The following is a 16,246-nucleotide window of genomic DNA, read 5'->3' as shown; positions in this document are numbered from 1 at the left end:
GACCAAGATTTTGTGTCAGGATATTTGTTCATTTGTTGAATACATATGAAACCTTGACCTGTTCTCTAGTGCCACCATTAGGCCAAGCTGAATAGTTTACCTCAAAATCTTCCCAAATTTACTGACAACATAAATGACCACAAGTGTATGAACCCTATTGGTTGTGGTGTTATGACCTCTCCTGCTGCACCACCATCAGGTCAAACTTAGTATATCTTGAAAATATTTCATCCAAATATTTTCTAATTTGGGGTGGACATTCATGACTCTTGCAAAATTAATTGATTGTTGGTGAACCCCCCCCTCCCCCCCCCCCCCCCTCATAAACATATTCATTTTACTTATTTTTACTGTGAAAGAGCTGTTCCAAAACCTCCTTGACAGTAAACATTTTCTTAGAAAACATAGAGAGAGAGAGAGAGAGAGAGAGCGAGAGAGAGAGAGATTGCCGATTGCAATACACAGTCAAATTTTAGACCGCTAAAAAAGCTTGGGGTATCATCATGATAATTTTATGCTGAATAAATTGTACCCATCAAATTAGGAAAAGTCATGAAATATGAAGCAAAAAGAAAAAAGGCAATTGTTATGTTTTTATGATAAACATTGAATTGGGTCAAATTGACCCCAAGTATAATAGGAGCATTAAAGTGTTCCAGGTGTTAGTCACGGCCAAATGATAGGAGTTGCGGTCAGAAATAGTAGAAGTACTGGGGATGGTGAGCTTGATGTAATCACTTGACCTAGTGTGATACGGATATTACAGCATATTTATCTTGTATTTACACATTTACCTTGCACGGCATCTTCCATTTCATTTATGTTTTTTATACTACTAGTATAGTAAAGAAGCAATGACTCATGATTTATTAACATTTGTGAGATTTCAAGTTTTCTAAAATCAAATGCAAAAAAAATCATTATAAGACACTGATGTGATGGATGATGATCCCAGGCCATCTCCGCCGCTGGATTCTTGTCGTCTGTCTGTGTTTCCTTCGCTTGCTCCTGAATGTCAATCCACTAAGCTTCCCCCCACATTGAGACAGTAGCTACTAGTAATGCTGCACTAATTAGCCTCTCTGGTGGCAAAGCCTTTCCCAGTGGCGTGCAGTGCCAAACAGAATTATTAAAGAAGGAAGGAGGAGGAGTTCCTCTGCAGGGTAGAGAAAAGGGGAAAAAGGTTCTGGTTCAGTGTTTACTTCTTTGCCTCGGTACCTGAGGAGAGGCGTTGCTGCTAGCATTAAATAACACGTAGCCACGTCCACTGTATAGCTTTAATGAACATTTTGTGATAGTCGCCTATACTGATGGTTGTTATTTAAGGAGAAAAGATGACTTGTAGCTTGTTGACCGCAAAGCTGATGTGGTGGATACAGCGGTGTGTGTGTTACATATTGTGTGACTGAAAACAGTGATGCCTACTTTATAAATAGATATATTTTCCAGCTCACTAATTCTTTGATTTGATTATTTCTCCGTCCTTCTTTGCGCAGCGCTCGGCCCTCTTCACCTCCTGTCTTCCAGCATTCTATCGTCTTTGATGGCTTATTTGCTGATTTGTTTATTAATTCATTTATCCCCCTCCCACCAATCCAATTTTAGCTGACATTTCTTGTCGAGATGCAAAGGATGACCTTTGGATACAGAACACTTCCTGGCAGAGATGTGAAGGAGGTCTCACTCACTCCGTGCTGAGAAAACACTCGTCTCGGCTCAGCTGATCTGTATGCGAGGAGAAGCCACTGCAACACATTTGTCACTTAATTGAAAGGCTCATGTTTTAATACTTGGAACATACCTGAGAGTGGAGAACTCTCTGTTCTGTTTGGTACATGATACCTTTCTGCATAGGCAAAGATTCTTGCCAGGGAGGGGGCAAAATAAAAAAATAGAATTAAATATATAGATCGTCTCAAGATTCGCGCCAACCACAATGTGTGTACAATATAGATTCAATAATGCAAAAATGATTGTTCCGATCAAGTGATTTGATTGGACGACAGACATTCTAAGAGAGCAGCAACAGCGCTGGGACGTCTTAAGGATCATATCACTCTGCTGTACAGCTGATCTAAATACCGTTATTTACTGTTACATCTTGGGCTCCACACCACAGTATACTGTCACTACGTTCACACTTAAAGCACAATTTGGATGTTTTCAAAAACTCTTTTTTGTGTGTGTGGTCATTCATCTTACACATTAAATGGGTCTTCAATCAGTTTGGAGTATGAACGGAATGTCAACCTGAAGTGACCCGCATGCGCAGATAGGTCCTAAGGTGACCTATGACCCCACAGTGTTTACGATAGTAAATATGGAGGAGTCCAGTGTAGGACTGTGTGTTGCGCTGATACATTTTCTTTCCAACAGAAGTCAGCACGAGATGACTTTAGAAGAGTGAAAAAGAAGACAGCCAGGTTTATCGCTCTAGTCGTCTGCTGTGATGCTGCTACATCTTTACAATGGACTGTTTGGATGCGGAGTTCATTTCAAACAGAGGTGGGATAGGAATGTTGTGTTGTTCAGACTGTCTTTACTTGATTGGATTCAGGTCCCATATGTGCAAAAAGATCAGATATAGGTTCCATTTTTCCTGCACTGTGAACGTAGCCTGTGTGCTCTCCACTTGTGGAACTATTTTAGTTGATGGAGCAAAATGACTAAATAAACAAACAAATCATAATATGTTGTCACTTATTACTGTTACCTAATAAAATGCACTTGGAGAACTGTTGTATAAAAGCAATATCACACTCAAGGTCATGTTGTTGTGTGAAATAGCCCTACGGCCTACGACCGAATCCCACTAGTGTTGATATTTCACCACAACAGCACTCTCTCTCTCTCGCTCTCTCTCTCTCTCTCTCTCTCGCTCTCTCTCTCGTGATATTTAATTGGCTCATTCCAGTCTGGTGCAGATGTACAGTTGTGTCCCTGATATCCTTAGACAGCTCTTTTGTCTTGGCCATGGTGGAGGTTGGAGTATGACTGTTTGAGGTTGTGGACAGGTGTCTTTTATACAAATAAGTTCAAACAGGGGCCATTGATACAGGTAATGAGTAGAGGATAGAATAGCTTCTTAAAGAAGTAGTAACAGGCTTGTAAATGCCACAATTCTTGCTTGTTTGTAGGTGCCAAATACTTATTTTATGCAAGAATGTTTGAATTGTACCTATGATGAAAACTACACACCTCTCTCATCTTTTTAAGTAGGACAACTTCCACAATCAGTAGCTGCTAAATACTTTTTGGCCCCACTATACATTTGGTTTGCTGACATTTTGGATTGTGTGTTTGGAGTCCCGGGGTCTAACAAACAGGTGAAAGCAATGGATTACAAGTACTCACGTTACTGTAATTGAATTGCTTTTATGGGTACTTTTTTGAGTATATTTCTAAATCAGTAGCGTATTTTTCGGACTATAAGTCGCACCGGCTTTTAAGGCACACTATCAATGAATGGACCTGACTGGACCTGACTTTTAATACATAAGGCGCACCGATTTGTTATCATTATTATCATTATTATTATTATTATTATTATTAAGACGCATTAAGCGAAATAAAATAGTCCGATAAGTCAAACTTTATTCAACTCATTCACAATAACTCTCAACATTGTTCAGGTTTAACACATAAAATACAGAACAATACACTCACTTTTTCACTTCAGTATGTTGAAGCACAGTAGTTAATTTCATACATAAGGCGCACCTGATTATAAGGCGCACTGTCGATTTTTGAGAAAATTAAAGGATTTTAAGTGCACCTTATAGTCCGAAAAATACAGTAATTTTACTTCTACTTAAGTGTGTTTTAAAAGAAGTTAAGTAATTAATTGCATTTCTACACCTAAACGTAAGTGACTTCATTATTTTTTGTTTTAAAGTGATCATTGTGAAACTACAAATAATGAAATGACCAGATAACAGTCAAATGCATCACATCATAGGAATGGGATCCACACAAGGTTCCTGCTGCTTAACAGAAGGTTTTCCTTGCCGCCATGATGAATTCATGTTGGGTGTGGGATACATATGTATGTGTATATACGTATATATGCATATGTGTGTATCCATAAAATGAAGAGTCCGTCCTTAAGACTGCTCTACTGTAAAGTGCCTTGAGATACCATTGGTTATGATTTGGCGCTATACAAATAAAGATTGATTGATTGATTGATCATAGCTTCAGATTCAACATAATTCATGGCTCCAAAGCAGCATTGAATGCTGGTTATTTTATCAGTTTTAGAGTTCATAAATGTAGCTATGTATAATTCATTTTTATTTTAAGTTAAATTTATTAGTGTTATTGTATTTAAAAAAAAAAAATTGTACAGATGCTTTTGTGGAAAAATAAATTAAGTATCAATCAATTGTGTTCCTTCCTTTTTAAGTTTATCCATGAAATGTTTACTGTATGCAAGGGAACCATGGCAAGATTTATTGCAAAAAATAAATCAAAGTAACTAGTAACTTTTACTTCGAGTACCATTTGAGTCACTAATTACTTGTACTTGAGTACAATCAAGTCACAGTACTTCTACTTGAGTTGTAAATATCAGTACTCTTTACACCTATGCTAACAAATATACGTTTTTAATGACGTTGCGGGCGAAACGTTTCTATTTTAGACTGATTGGAAGAGTATCCATTAGGGATCCTGTGGTCTGAATGAGTGTTTATTTTCGGCTTGTGTGATTTGCGCAGCCCTCGCTCTACATCACCTAATGAGCGTCTGTTTGCTCACTCACCTTCTCACCCCTCCCTCCTCACCTCCCCCTCTCCCCCCCTAATGTATGCTCTCTGTAAGCTTTTCTTTGGGAGGGGAATTGTCATGCAGTATTTTTATATGTTTTCACAGAACTCTGTGTCCATTGCATTTAAATCTATCAATGTGATGCCGTTTTGTGTACGTGCGTTTCTGTGCGTATGTGTGTTTGCATGTAAGGTATCAGAAAAAATGACTGACCTGCAACATCCTTATGATCCGTTGCCATAGTGAGCCACAATTAGTGACACATCAGCTCACAGAAGGACCTGCATACAAATTAGCCTATACTCGAAAACTCTGTGTGTGACGACTTAATTTAATCAGCCATGTAAATGAATGGGAAAAATGACTAATTGAGTGAAAACTCACATTTAGTGCAGTTTGTTTTCATGGACCTTCTTATCTTCTTCCTATGTTTATAATCCCAAACATACTGTAAAGTAATTGCTTCAAAGGTTTTATTGGCTTTTATCACCCTTTGCCTGGTGGCAATCAGACTTAATTCCATATGCAATATACATTATGGTTGTGATATGCAAGCTGTGGCATGGTGCTGTATTCTCATTGTATTTTAACTACTCATCTGTCTGTATTATCCACGGCACATGTGTCATCTCCTCAGTCATTTCAATTATTACGTTGGGGTAGATGGCTGTTCACTTTCTTTGGATGTTATCAGGCAAACATTCAAAGTGACAAGCACATCCAAAGTGTGTGAATCATCAGCGTGGAGCCATCAAAGAAAACAATTGATCACATGGAACATTCTTCCATTCCTTTCTCTGTCATGGCTTTGATACGAGAGCAAAGCCTGCCCTATACGCACAGTTTGCAGGGGGCCAGTTTTCATTACGGTTCTCCCGAATTCCTTTGAAAAAAATGCAATTCTTAATAAAATCTACATGCAGAGGTGAGAGTAATGGTTACTGTAAAGGTGTTGCTTTTATGGGTACTTGTACTTTTTTGAGTGTGTTTCTGAATCAGTAATTTTACTTGTTCTTAAGTACGTTTTAAAAGAAGTAAGGTGGTTACGTTTCTGCACGCAACCATTACAGAGTAAATTATATATTTTTTGTTTTAAAATGATCAACCGACATTGTGAAAATGCAAAAAATTAAATGACAATTATCAAATGCATCATATCACTGCCAACCAACCAGATTAAATGTAATGCACCACACCAAAACTGAGAAAGAAAGTCATAATTAGGAGAAAGAAAGTCATAAATATGATAAATAAATTCATAATTATGAGATAGAAAGTCATAGTTATGAGAGCAAAAGTAATGCTTATGAGAAAGAAAGTCATAATTAGGAGAAAGAAAGTCATAAATATGATAAATAAATTCATAATTGTGAGATATATATTCATAATTATGAGATAGAAAGTCATAGTTATGAGAGCAAAAGTAATGCTTATGAGAAAGAAAGTCATAATTATGGGATAGAATGTCATTTTTATGGAAAAGAAAGTCATAAATATGAGCTAGTAATTCATAATTATGAGATACAAACTGAGCATTTGCAGCAGTGTACCGACACTGACTGTTACCATTCTTAATTAGAGTTTGAATAATAATTCACTCAAAACACACATTTTGGCTGTTAATTCAGTTCAATTCAACACATGTAACATAGTGTATGAAATAATAAAAATACAAAATTAAGTCTTAATTACTAAATGATTCCATCACGTTGTTGTGTGTTTCTTTGCAAATTTATATTAGAAATCATTTTCTCACTTGCTTTCTCATAATTATAACTTTACTATCTCACAATTATGACTTCACTATCTCATAATTATAACTTTACTATCTCACAATTATGACTTCACTATCTCATAATTATGACTTTACTATTTCATAAATATGACTTTACTATCTCATAAATATGACTTTACTATCTCATAATTATGACTTGCCATAGTGATTTTTTTTAAATATTTTTTAGTTGTGCTACCATAGCTACTCACTAACCTTTGATTCTGCCAATAAACATAACAATGCTTCATTTGGAGCTCCTAAAGGACCATGTTGTTCAATGTTTTAATCAGTCCTTGAGTATTAAAAAGCATAATCATGTACAAGAAATTAACATAATATACGTAATACAATGGACTAAGCAAAGGATTAAAAAAAAATAATATATATATATTTTGTATAAAACAAGGGGGAAAAAACAACATTTAAAGGGACTAGAAATGTTTGTATGACTTAATAATAATAAATAAAAGCCTCCCCATAAAGAGCTGTGCTACTTGTTTCCCGAAACCCAAGGACATCAAATCACCAAGCCAGGAAACGTTGAAAAAGCAGAAGAAAATGACACAAAATGCCAGAGACCTAAAGCAATCCACATCAAATAATGCAATTGAACATCTCCTTTGTTTTGTCTCTCCCCTCTACAGAAACCTGTCAAAGAATCCTCTCACCACTCTGTCATGGCAGCTCTTCCAGAACCTCCAACTCTCCGAGCTGTAAGTCTTCCTTGATCTGTCTGCCTGCTTTTTGTTTGTGCTTTATTACAGCACTTTATCACTGCTCCCTGCACACTATCAGCCTCAATACAAATAGTCTTCAGCATGGACCATTATAATTCCTGGCTTTGTTGTACAAACCCTCTAATTTGTCTGAACACATGGGAGAGAACAAACCTATATAGTGGCACTGTGATCTCTGTAGTCATTTGTTGACTTAATTAACAAGTACAAAAAAAAAAGTAATGGCCCAGTAGGAGGAGGGAGTCTGACCCCTTTTTTTCTGGTCTGGTATGAATTATGACAGTATTTCAGTGATCATTGTGTTTAGGAAAATTATTTGCTCTTCCATGATGAGCAAATAATAACTGTCGTATCAAGCCTGCCTGTAGGCTATTTTACACATCATTACGCCTGTCAGCACTGTCCAACAATTGAGTTTTGGCTGTGATCTCAAAGTTTTCCCAGTGTGTGACACCTGTGGGGAAAAACTGAAAAAGGAAAACGAGTAAGCTACAGCAGAATTTGACACCACACTATTTTAAGCAGGCAGAAGCAGGGCAGCCACTGAAAGAACAGGGCAGAGCTGTTTTGGGGTGTAGTCCTTCTTTTAAGAGTTAATGAACCACAGGGAGAATTTTGTCTATGAATGTTGAACATTTACAGTTTAACTTATAAGCGTAGTACACACGTAAAGAGAATCAGGCTGCTTTTGTACCAATTTCCCCCATTTTTGACCAAGGACCAAAGCTGACCAATGGGATTATCCTGTTCTAAGGCAGGGTTGGGGGTCAGTTACATTTTTAAATTATAATTACATTTTCAATTATACTTGTTCAATAACAATTAAATTATGGTGACCAAATTAAATTACAATTACCAGTTTACCCCTGAAAATCAATTACAATTATGTTCTCAATTGCAAAAATTCAATTACAATTTTACAAATTTTTACTTACATAATAAGTATAGTCAATTTTGTACTTATAAATCAATACATATATGTATGTGTATGTATTAATAATAATAGTAATAATAATAATAATAATAATAATAATAATAATAATAATAATAATAATAATACTATAACTTTGTAGAAAACCTCAGTTAAGATTAACAAATTTAACAGTATTATGACTACGAAAATTTTCATCGTCCCTATTTAAATCAATTTCTAATATATCCTAACTCTAAACCATAACTTGTCTCACCGTTACCACATGTATTGTTGTGAAGAAGTGTGAAAGCTTACTATGAAACCTATTTTATTAATTAAATATGTGTGAGCCATAGAATTGTGGTTTTCAATTACAATGATAATTATCAATCTTTATTTATATAGCGCAAATTACAACAAAGGTAATCTCATAGCGCTATCAAAATATAAATGTAATGATAATAAAGAAAAAAAATCCACATGATTTAGCGACAGTGGGAAGAAACAACTCTCTTTTAACAGAAAGAAATCTCCGTTAGAACCAGGTTCAGAGGTGGCAGCCATCTGCGTCTACTGGTTATGGTTATTGGACCAACAGAACAGGATACAGAAATAGAACATCAGAGTGTACCAGACCAGTTGAGCCGTGAACCACAGATCAGGAACTGTCATCATCAGCTTCACGACACCTGAAATAGAGCAGAGAGAGAAAGGTGAGGAGAAGGCACTGACTGCAGAAAAACATGATACAGTTTTATCAAGTCAGCCTGTCTTGGCCTTGGGCCTCACTCCCAGTGGCCCAGTCAACACTTATTATAAAGGTGATGAATCTCTTCCCGTTTATTGGTAAGCTAACAGCGACTCCAAGGTCTGTAAATGCAACCGTTCACAGACGAGCCCATGTTCGCTCTAGCGGTTAGGTTATGTTAAGATTCAGTCCTGTTTATGCGGACTCTCAATCATAACCATCTACATCAGAATTTGAATCTCTACCTGTTTATTGAACCAGTAAATGTGACCATTTACATTAATTTTAATCAATTACGCAATTGCAATTATAATTGACCCCCATCCTGGTTGTGAGGTGTGTTAAGAGAGACTTTGTCTTGATAATCGGCTTGAAAACGAGTCGGCGGCTGAAAATCATAAATATTAAACTAGTTCAATATTTCCAACCAAAACTCCTTGTGTGTGTGAAAAGCCGACGACTCCCAACTCTTGAATTGTGACGTGAAACATAATGTAGCCAATCAAGAAGTGAGCTGACTGAGGAAGATGGAAGCGGGTGTAAAGTGTAAAAGTAGTTTTCGATGTTTCAATTGAAGAGTTCTGAGAGCGCAATCATTCCCTCCTCTTATACTGTATGCCCACTTCTATCAGGGTTAGGGTCAATTATAAATGTAATTGCATAATTGATACTTAATTACAATTATGGCGTAATTATAATCATAAAAATCTGTTGTCGTAATTGTAATTGAGTTTAGATAATTCACTTTGTTCAAAACGTGGGAGCCATACAGTTCTATGTACAGTTCTACACATATGTAGTTAACAATTGTTTAAGATATGTTTCATATCAAGCTTTTCTATGTTTTATTATTTTTAAAAAATTGAAATCGAGCGATATACTAACCTTGCCTGCAAGATGAATTCGGGCTTTCGCAAACACCAGAATCCATCTTGTGCTGTTCCCACCTTTGCCTTTTGAATCCGAACCGAAACGGTTTGAACCAATCATGAGGCAGTGTTGTGGTTTAGGGCGGGATATCCAGGTGTGACGAAGGCAGAAGTGCCGAAGCAAAACTGGTGCATGCGCAGTTGCGGGGAGAGGAACTAGTTTCCACTATTAGCATAGCTCTGAATCAAAGAAAAGAAGGATGTTGACGCAGAAGGATGGTTAACGTGCCATTAACTCACATACTCGTGTTGTAGAAACAGCAAAAGTCACTCAACGACATAAAGACCACAGCATTACTATCCCAAAAGAAGGTTTTCACCAGCGGAGCCTTGTTGTTGTTGTAGCAGCATCTCTGCTGCGCATGCCAATGACGAGATCATCATTTGTTATCGTGTGATTGGCTAAAACAAATAATGGTGGACAGGCGCTTCGCCCAATCAGCTTCAAGCATTCTGTTCATGTCTTCCCTCGTTCTGAAAGGATTTGCCGGACACAGATCAATGTGGAGAACTGGAGTTAGAGGGAGGGGCTACACATCAATCTGGCTCTAGCCAGGTTAGGGGTATACACCAGCACCAAAATATAAAAACCTATATTTTCATTAATTAGGAAGCCTAACAAGGTTACCAATAGAAAGGAAATAAATGACATGATAGATATTCATTTTTAGTGTATTTTACAGCTGATTTAGTACCCGTTACCGTTAGAGATGCAAACAGGAAGCTAACACAAGAGGAAGGTTAAGTTTTATCGGCTTATTTATTAAAGGCTCAGTAATTGTGATTAATTGTAATTGAACTTTAATTGAGAACGTAATTGTAACTGAATTTCTCATGATAAAAAAATAAAAATAAAAAACAATTGTAATTCAATTGTAATTGTAAAAAAATGCTGGTCATTTTTAATGCTTGTCAATCTTAATTGACTTGTAATTGAACATGAGTAATTGAAAACATAATTGCAACTGAAAAATGTATTTGACCCCAACCCTGACGTCCATGTTGCAGTTTCCTGTTTTGTTTCTTCTTCTAGATATCTGGCTTAGAGCAACATAGGTTCTAGATCAGTGCTGGGACATAATGGCTCTGTGTGTGTTGTGCTTTGTTGAGATTATTGGAGCACACACACACACACACACACACACACACACACACACACACAAACACACGTACACACTTTCTTCATGTGTGGAGTCTATAACAGATGAAATATCTCTTCAGATTTAGAACATCCTAATGTGTTTACTCTGCTTTAAAAAAGCCAAGTCTTGAGATCCTAAAAAGTATTGTCTGGAGGAGGCCGTCTGCAGCAGAATGTATATCAGACCTTGTCCCCTCACTGCGGGCCCTCATCTCAGGCAGATGGGTCTCTGAGTCCCCCTTTGTGCCTGTTATTAGGTTGTGAAGTTGTCTACTTTTCTCAGCTCACCAGCCGTTATGTTTTCTCCTCAAGTTGGCTTCTTTTTGTTCTCCTTCTATTGACGCAGCATGAGCTAATTACAATATTTAACGTAAATCACAGAGTAACAGATGTCCAGGGTTTTCATTTCCTATTATGGATCTGGATCAGTGAGTGTAAAAATAGGGTTCTTCTGAAAAACATTAAAGAACAATTATATCTCCTGATATTCATCAGGGAGTTGAATACCTTAATACGTGTGATTGAAATGAGAATGTAGCACTCAATATGAAAATATAAGTATATAGAAAATAAACCCATTTGGAGTTCTGCATGCGTGGGCTTAAGTCACAGCCTTGATAATGTGTCCACAACGTCCAGAGGTGAAAGTAATTGATAACAAGTCCTCACGTTACTGTAACTGAGTTGCTTTTATGGGTACTTGTACTTTTTATTCTAAATCAGTCATTTCACTTGTACTTAAAAACGTTTTAAAAGAAGTAAAGTGATTTGTTACAATTCTACACCAAATCGTCAGAGTAATTTTTTTTATATTTTTTTAAATGATCAATGTACATTGTGAAACTACAATAAATGAAATGACCAGACAACAATCAAATGCATCGCATCATAGCCGACCAATCAGATTAAACGTAATGCACTGTGCCAAATCTGCATTGAATGAACTTTATTTTCTTAGTTTTAAAGTTCATAAATGTATCTATACTTAGGGCCTGAGAATTTGTTGATTTTTACTTGAATTAATTGGTTTTATTTTATTAAGAAAAAAAACAAAAAAAAAATTCTACATTTTAACAAACCTTTTATTTTCTACAGATGCCTTTGTAGAGAATAAATTAAATTCCAATTGTGCACAATTGTGTTTATTTTGTTTCTTATAGTTTATACATGAGATACAAGATTTATTACCAAAAATAAATGTGGGGGGTAAAAGTAACTAGTTACTTTTACTTTACATACTATTTAATTGAGCTGCTTTATACTTTGTATGTATTTTTTCTAGGACTTACTTGTTCTTGTACTTGAGTACAATTTCAATCAAGAAAGAGTACTTTTACTTGAGTAGGATATATCAGTTCTTTATACACCTCTGATGACATCCAATACTGAGCTTCATCTTTCAGTCCCGTTCTTCACTAAGCCAGTGATTCAGATGTGTACAAGCGGCGTCTTTGTTGACCTACAGCAGAGCATGCTGGGATGACGTCCTCCTGCTGCTGAATGCTGATGAGATGTGAGGGTTTGTGTCTGTTGCATTTGCTGTGTTTTACTCATCGGTGTCAGCCGGCGTGGCATGGCGGCAAAGACGTGCTCCAGGGCGTTGCTGTGCACGGGGGAAGCTGAGAGGAATCAGTGCTTGGCAGGGTTGTGGTCAATTACATTTTTCAGTTACAATTACTTTTATAATTCCTTACTTAAAATGAGATTATTTTCTAAAAAAAAAAAAAAAAAAAAAAAAAAAAAGCGCATGAAAAGCACAAATAACTTCATAATGTTTTAACTGTTGCTGAATCTTGTTTCATTTATCTTTTGAGTTACATAAAGTTATGATTAATAAATATATCTCTGATTTCCTATAATTAAACTAGATCAAGCTGATGATTTAATCATTCAGTATATTTAGGTGTAATAATCTCAATAGTTACATTAGTCTAATGGGACCAACTTTGTCTGTGAACACGTGAAATATAATTAAAAAATATTGTGTTTCACAAGGTTGGACGGATGCATAGTGACATTAATATTATGCTAACATTTATTTCACACAACGTGTGACATGTTTAGTTTTTATTCTTCCATACAAGTGTTAAATCTGACCATAAACAAATCGATGGCTCTTTGTGGCTTTAAGACAGTAAGACGTGTTCTTTTTATTTGGTCTGTTCCTTATATGGAGTGGTTAGCATTAGCTCTTAGCCCAGTGTGTGTGTCGGTGGGTTAGCTTAGCATAGTTAGCTTTAGTTGAGTTTCCAGTTCATAATCGTTGCTGCGGGTTCATCTCTGTCCCTGTGTTTGTGGAACTTCGGGTGGATCTGACGGAGGAACTTGGATTAGTTCACTTTGTTGGATGAATGTCTGGTTTTAACCAAGTAGCGGTCCATGATGTATCGCAGCTCGGCAGCTTCAGGTAGCCATGACGATCACCGCCGCCTGTGGGTGTGAAAGCTGGGGGCGGGAGGCGTGGTGCACACCGCGGCCGCTGAGGCTTCCCTGCGGAGCTCCCGTAAACAGCGTTCTGCTCCAGAGAATAAGAAGTTGACAACAAACAGGGGCAGTTTTGTCCCGTGGAACAAGGATTTTATGGGCAATCTTGGCTAAATTGAGGGACAAATGGCCGGTGGCTCTCACTAATTTCTGACATGGGAATTCATTGTTTATATCGTGCGATGACAAATTCTTACCGGTGATAATATTTTTGATGATAAATCATAAATGATAAAATATCGCACATTCCTAGTCAGTATACCAGTCAGTCAATTTTTTTAAAAGGTAAAATGTGGGAAAGCTTGTATGAAACATATTTTAATATATATTAACTACATATGTGTAGAACTAAACATGGTTCCCCAGTTTTACCTTAAATTATAATTGAACATTTTTATAGAATTTTCATGCCAATTAGTATACAAGTACAAAGTCAGTTACAATTTAATTATGATTATGACAGCAACAGGTTTTTAAAAATACAATCACAACTATAATTACTCCATAATTGTAATTAATGATCAATTACGCAATTACAATCATATTTGACCCCAACCCTGGAATCAGCACTTGGCAGAGTTGGGGTCAATTAGAATTGTAATTAGAACAATTGGTTGCTGTTGTAATCGTAATTGGTTCAGATAATTGACTTTGTAATTGTAATTGGCATGGGGATTCTGTAGTTAACAATTATTAACATATGTTTCATCACAACTTTTCCCACTACCTGTAAGTTCTCTAGTTTTGTCAATAAAAATGCTTAAAGTGAGAGGTAAACTGAAAGAAAAAAGGCTCAGACGCCCACAGCAAAATTATGGATAACATGGATATGGACAGAGGTGTAAAGAGGACTGATATATAACCTACTCAAGTAGAACTACTGTACTCAAGTACAAATAAGTCATACATAAAATACTCAAGTACAAGTAAAAAGTAGCTCAATGAAATAGTACTCAAAGTAGAATTTACTAGTTTCTTTCATCTGCACATTTATTTTTGTTAATCAATCTTGCAATGGTTCCCTCATGCATACAGAAAACATCTCATGTATAAACTTATAAAGGAGGAAATCTTGCTCAGCTGGAACTTGATTTATTTTATACAAAGGTATCTGTATAAAATAAAAGGTTTGTCAAAAAGTACAATAATAATAATAATAAAAAAATTAAATAAAAAAAACAATAACACCAATTAATTGATTCAAAATAATAATAAAAATGATCAGGCTCTAAGTATAGATACCTTTATGAACTCTAAATCAGTGCCATGCAAAAAGTGTCATGGTGATAACAACATAATAGGTAGAAACCACAACCTGAACCATAGAAAGTGGCTGAATGTTCATCAGAAATGGCACAACTAAGAACATATGGATTATATTAAATATGCCATGAAATGGAAATTAAAAAAAAATATCACAAAAAGTAATAAATTACTCAGTAACGGTTGGGTTTACAAATGTATTTAAAATGTACTTAAGTACATGTAAAACAACTCATTTAAAAGTATACTCAAAAAGGTACAAGTACCCATTAAACTCAATTACAGTAAAATAAGGACTTGTAATCTATTAGTTTCACCTCTAAAAATGGAAGCCACAAGAAACAAATTAGATGATCAATAATATATTTTTGTATATTACACAACTGATTTAAAATATGGGTCAAAAGTTTCAAAACCAACCATTATCTTAAGAAATGCTAACAGAAAGCTAACATGAGAGGAAGGTGCATTTCATGGGCTTATTTAATAATGCATCAATGCATCAATTTTATATAGCGCTTTATCATAGACACTCAAAGTTGCTTTACAGAATGAAGGCATTATTCTTTCACTCACACACTATATTCATACTAGGTCATGTAGGTGAAGTGCTTTGCCCAAGGACACAATGACAGATACCACTGGGGTGACTGTCCCCCACTGGGGTGACTGTCCCCCACTGTGGCACCTGATATATTCAGTGGTCTACTAACCAGGCCCAGACCTGTTTAGCTTCCGAGATCTAACGGGATCGGGCAATGACAGGCTGGTATGGCCACATATTTAAGCTTATTTAGGCTCAGTAATTGTAATTGAACTTTCGTAATTGAGAACATAATTGTAATTGACTTTCAGGGGGGAAAATTATATTGTAATTTTAATTGTTTTTGAAAAAAAAATTCTGGTCGCTGTAATCGTTATTGAGTTGTAATTGAACATGGATAATTGAAGACGTAATTGTAATTTATAAATGTAATTGACTCCAACCCTGGCACTTGAAAGGGTTGGGGTCAGTTACATTTTTCAGTTACAATTACGTTTTGAATTATTCATGTTCAATTACAATTCAATTATGATTACAGTGAGCCAACATTTTTCCCAATTACAATTACATTCTGGCTATTTTTATCCCCTAAAAGTCAATTACAATTACATGCTTAATTACTAAAGTTTTACAATTACAATTAATCACAAAATAAATAAATAAATAAATACACTAAAATATATTATCTATCATTTTTTTGTTTTTCATCCCAAGTTTTGCAATAAATGAAATTATAGTCGACAGATTTGATAGAATTTTAATGCCAAATACAAAGTCAATTATTTAAACTCAATTACAATTTAATTATGATTACAACAGCAACAGATTTTTTAAAATTACGATTATAATTACGCCATAATTATAATTAATTATCAATTACGCGATTACAATTATAATTGACCCCAACCATGGTACTTGGTCATGAAAAAACTGAGTATCTCAG

General features: G+C 35.7%; 1 protein-coding gene across 4 annotated transcripts in view; it reads left to right on the top strand.

Moving 5' to 3' along the window:
- The window catches only part of ntrk3b (neurotrophic tyrosine kinase, receptor, type 3b), a 497,810-nt gene that overhangs the window by 284,680 nt on the left and 196,884 nt on the right, over positions 1 to 16,246 (top strand). For all 4 annotated transcript variants that reach the window (XM_028441230.1, XM_028441225.1, XM_028441234.1 and 1 more), the window contains exon 4: positions 7,189 to 7,257. In XM_028441230.1, the coding sequence (XP_028297031.1) occupies positions 7,189 to 7,257 (69 nt within the window). The remainder of the gene's footprint in view (positions 1 to 7,188; positions 7,258 to 16,246) is intronic.

This window comes from Gouania willdenowi, chromosome 3 (genome assembly GCF_900634775.1).
Source record: "Gouania willdenowi chromosome 3, fGouWil2.1, whole genome shotgun sequence".
Lineage (NCBI taxonomy): Eukaryota > Metazoa > Chordata > Actinopteri > Blenniiformes > Gobiesocidae > Gouania > Gouania willdenowi.
The sequence above is the reverse complement of the archived record's forward strand: the minus strand, read 5'-3'. Positions and strand labels throughout refer to the sequence as shown.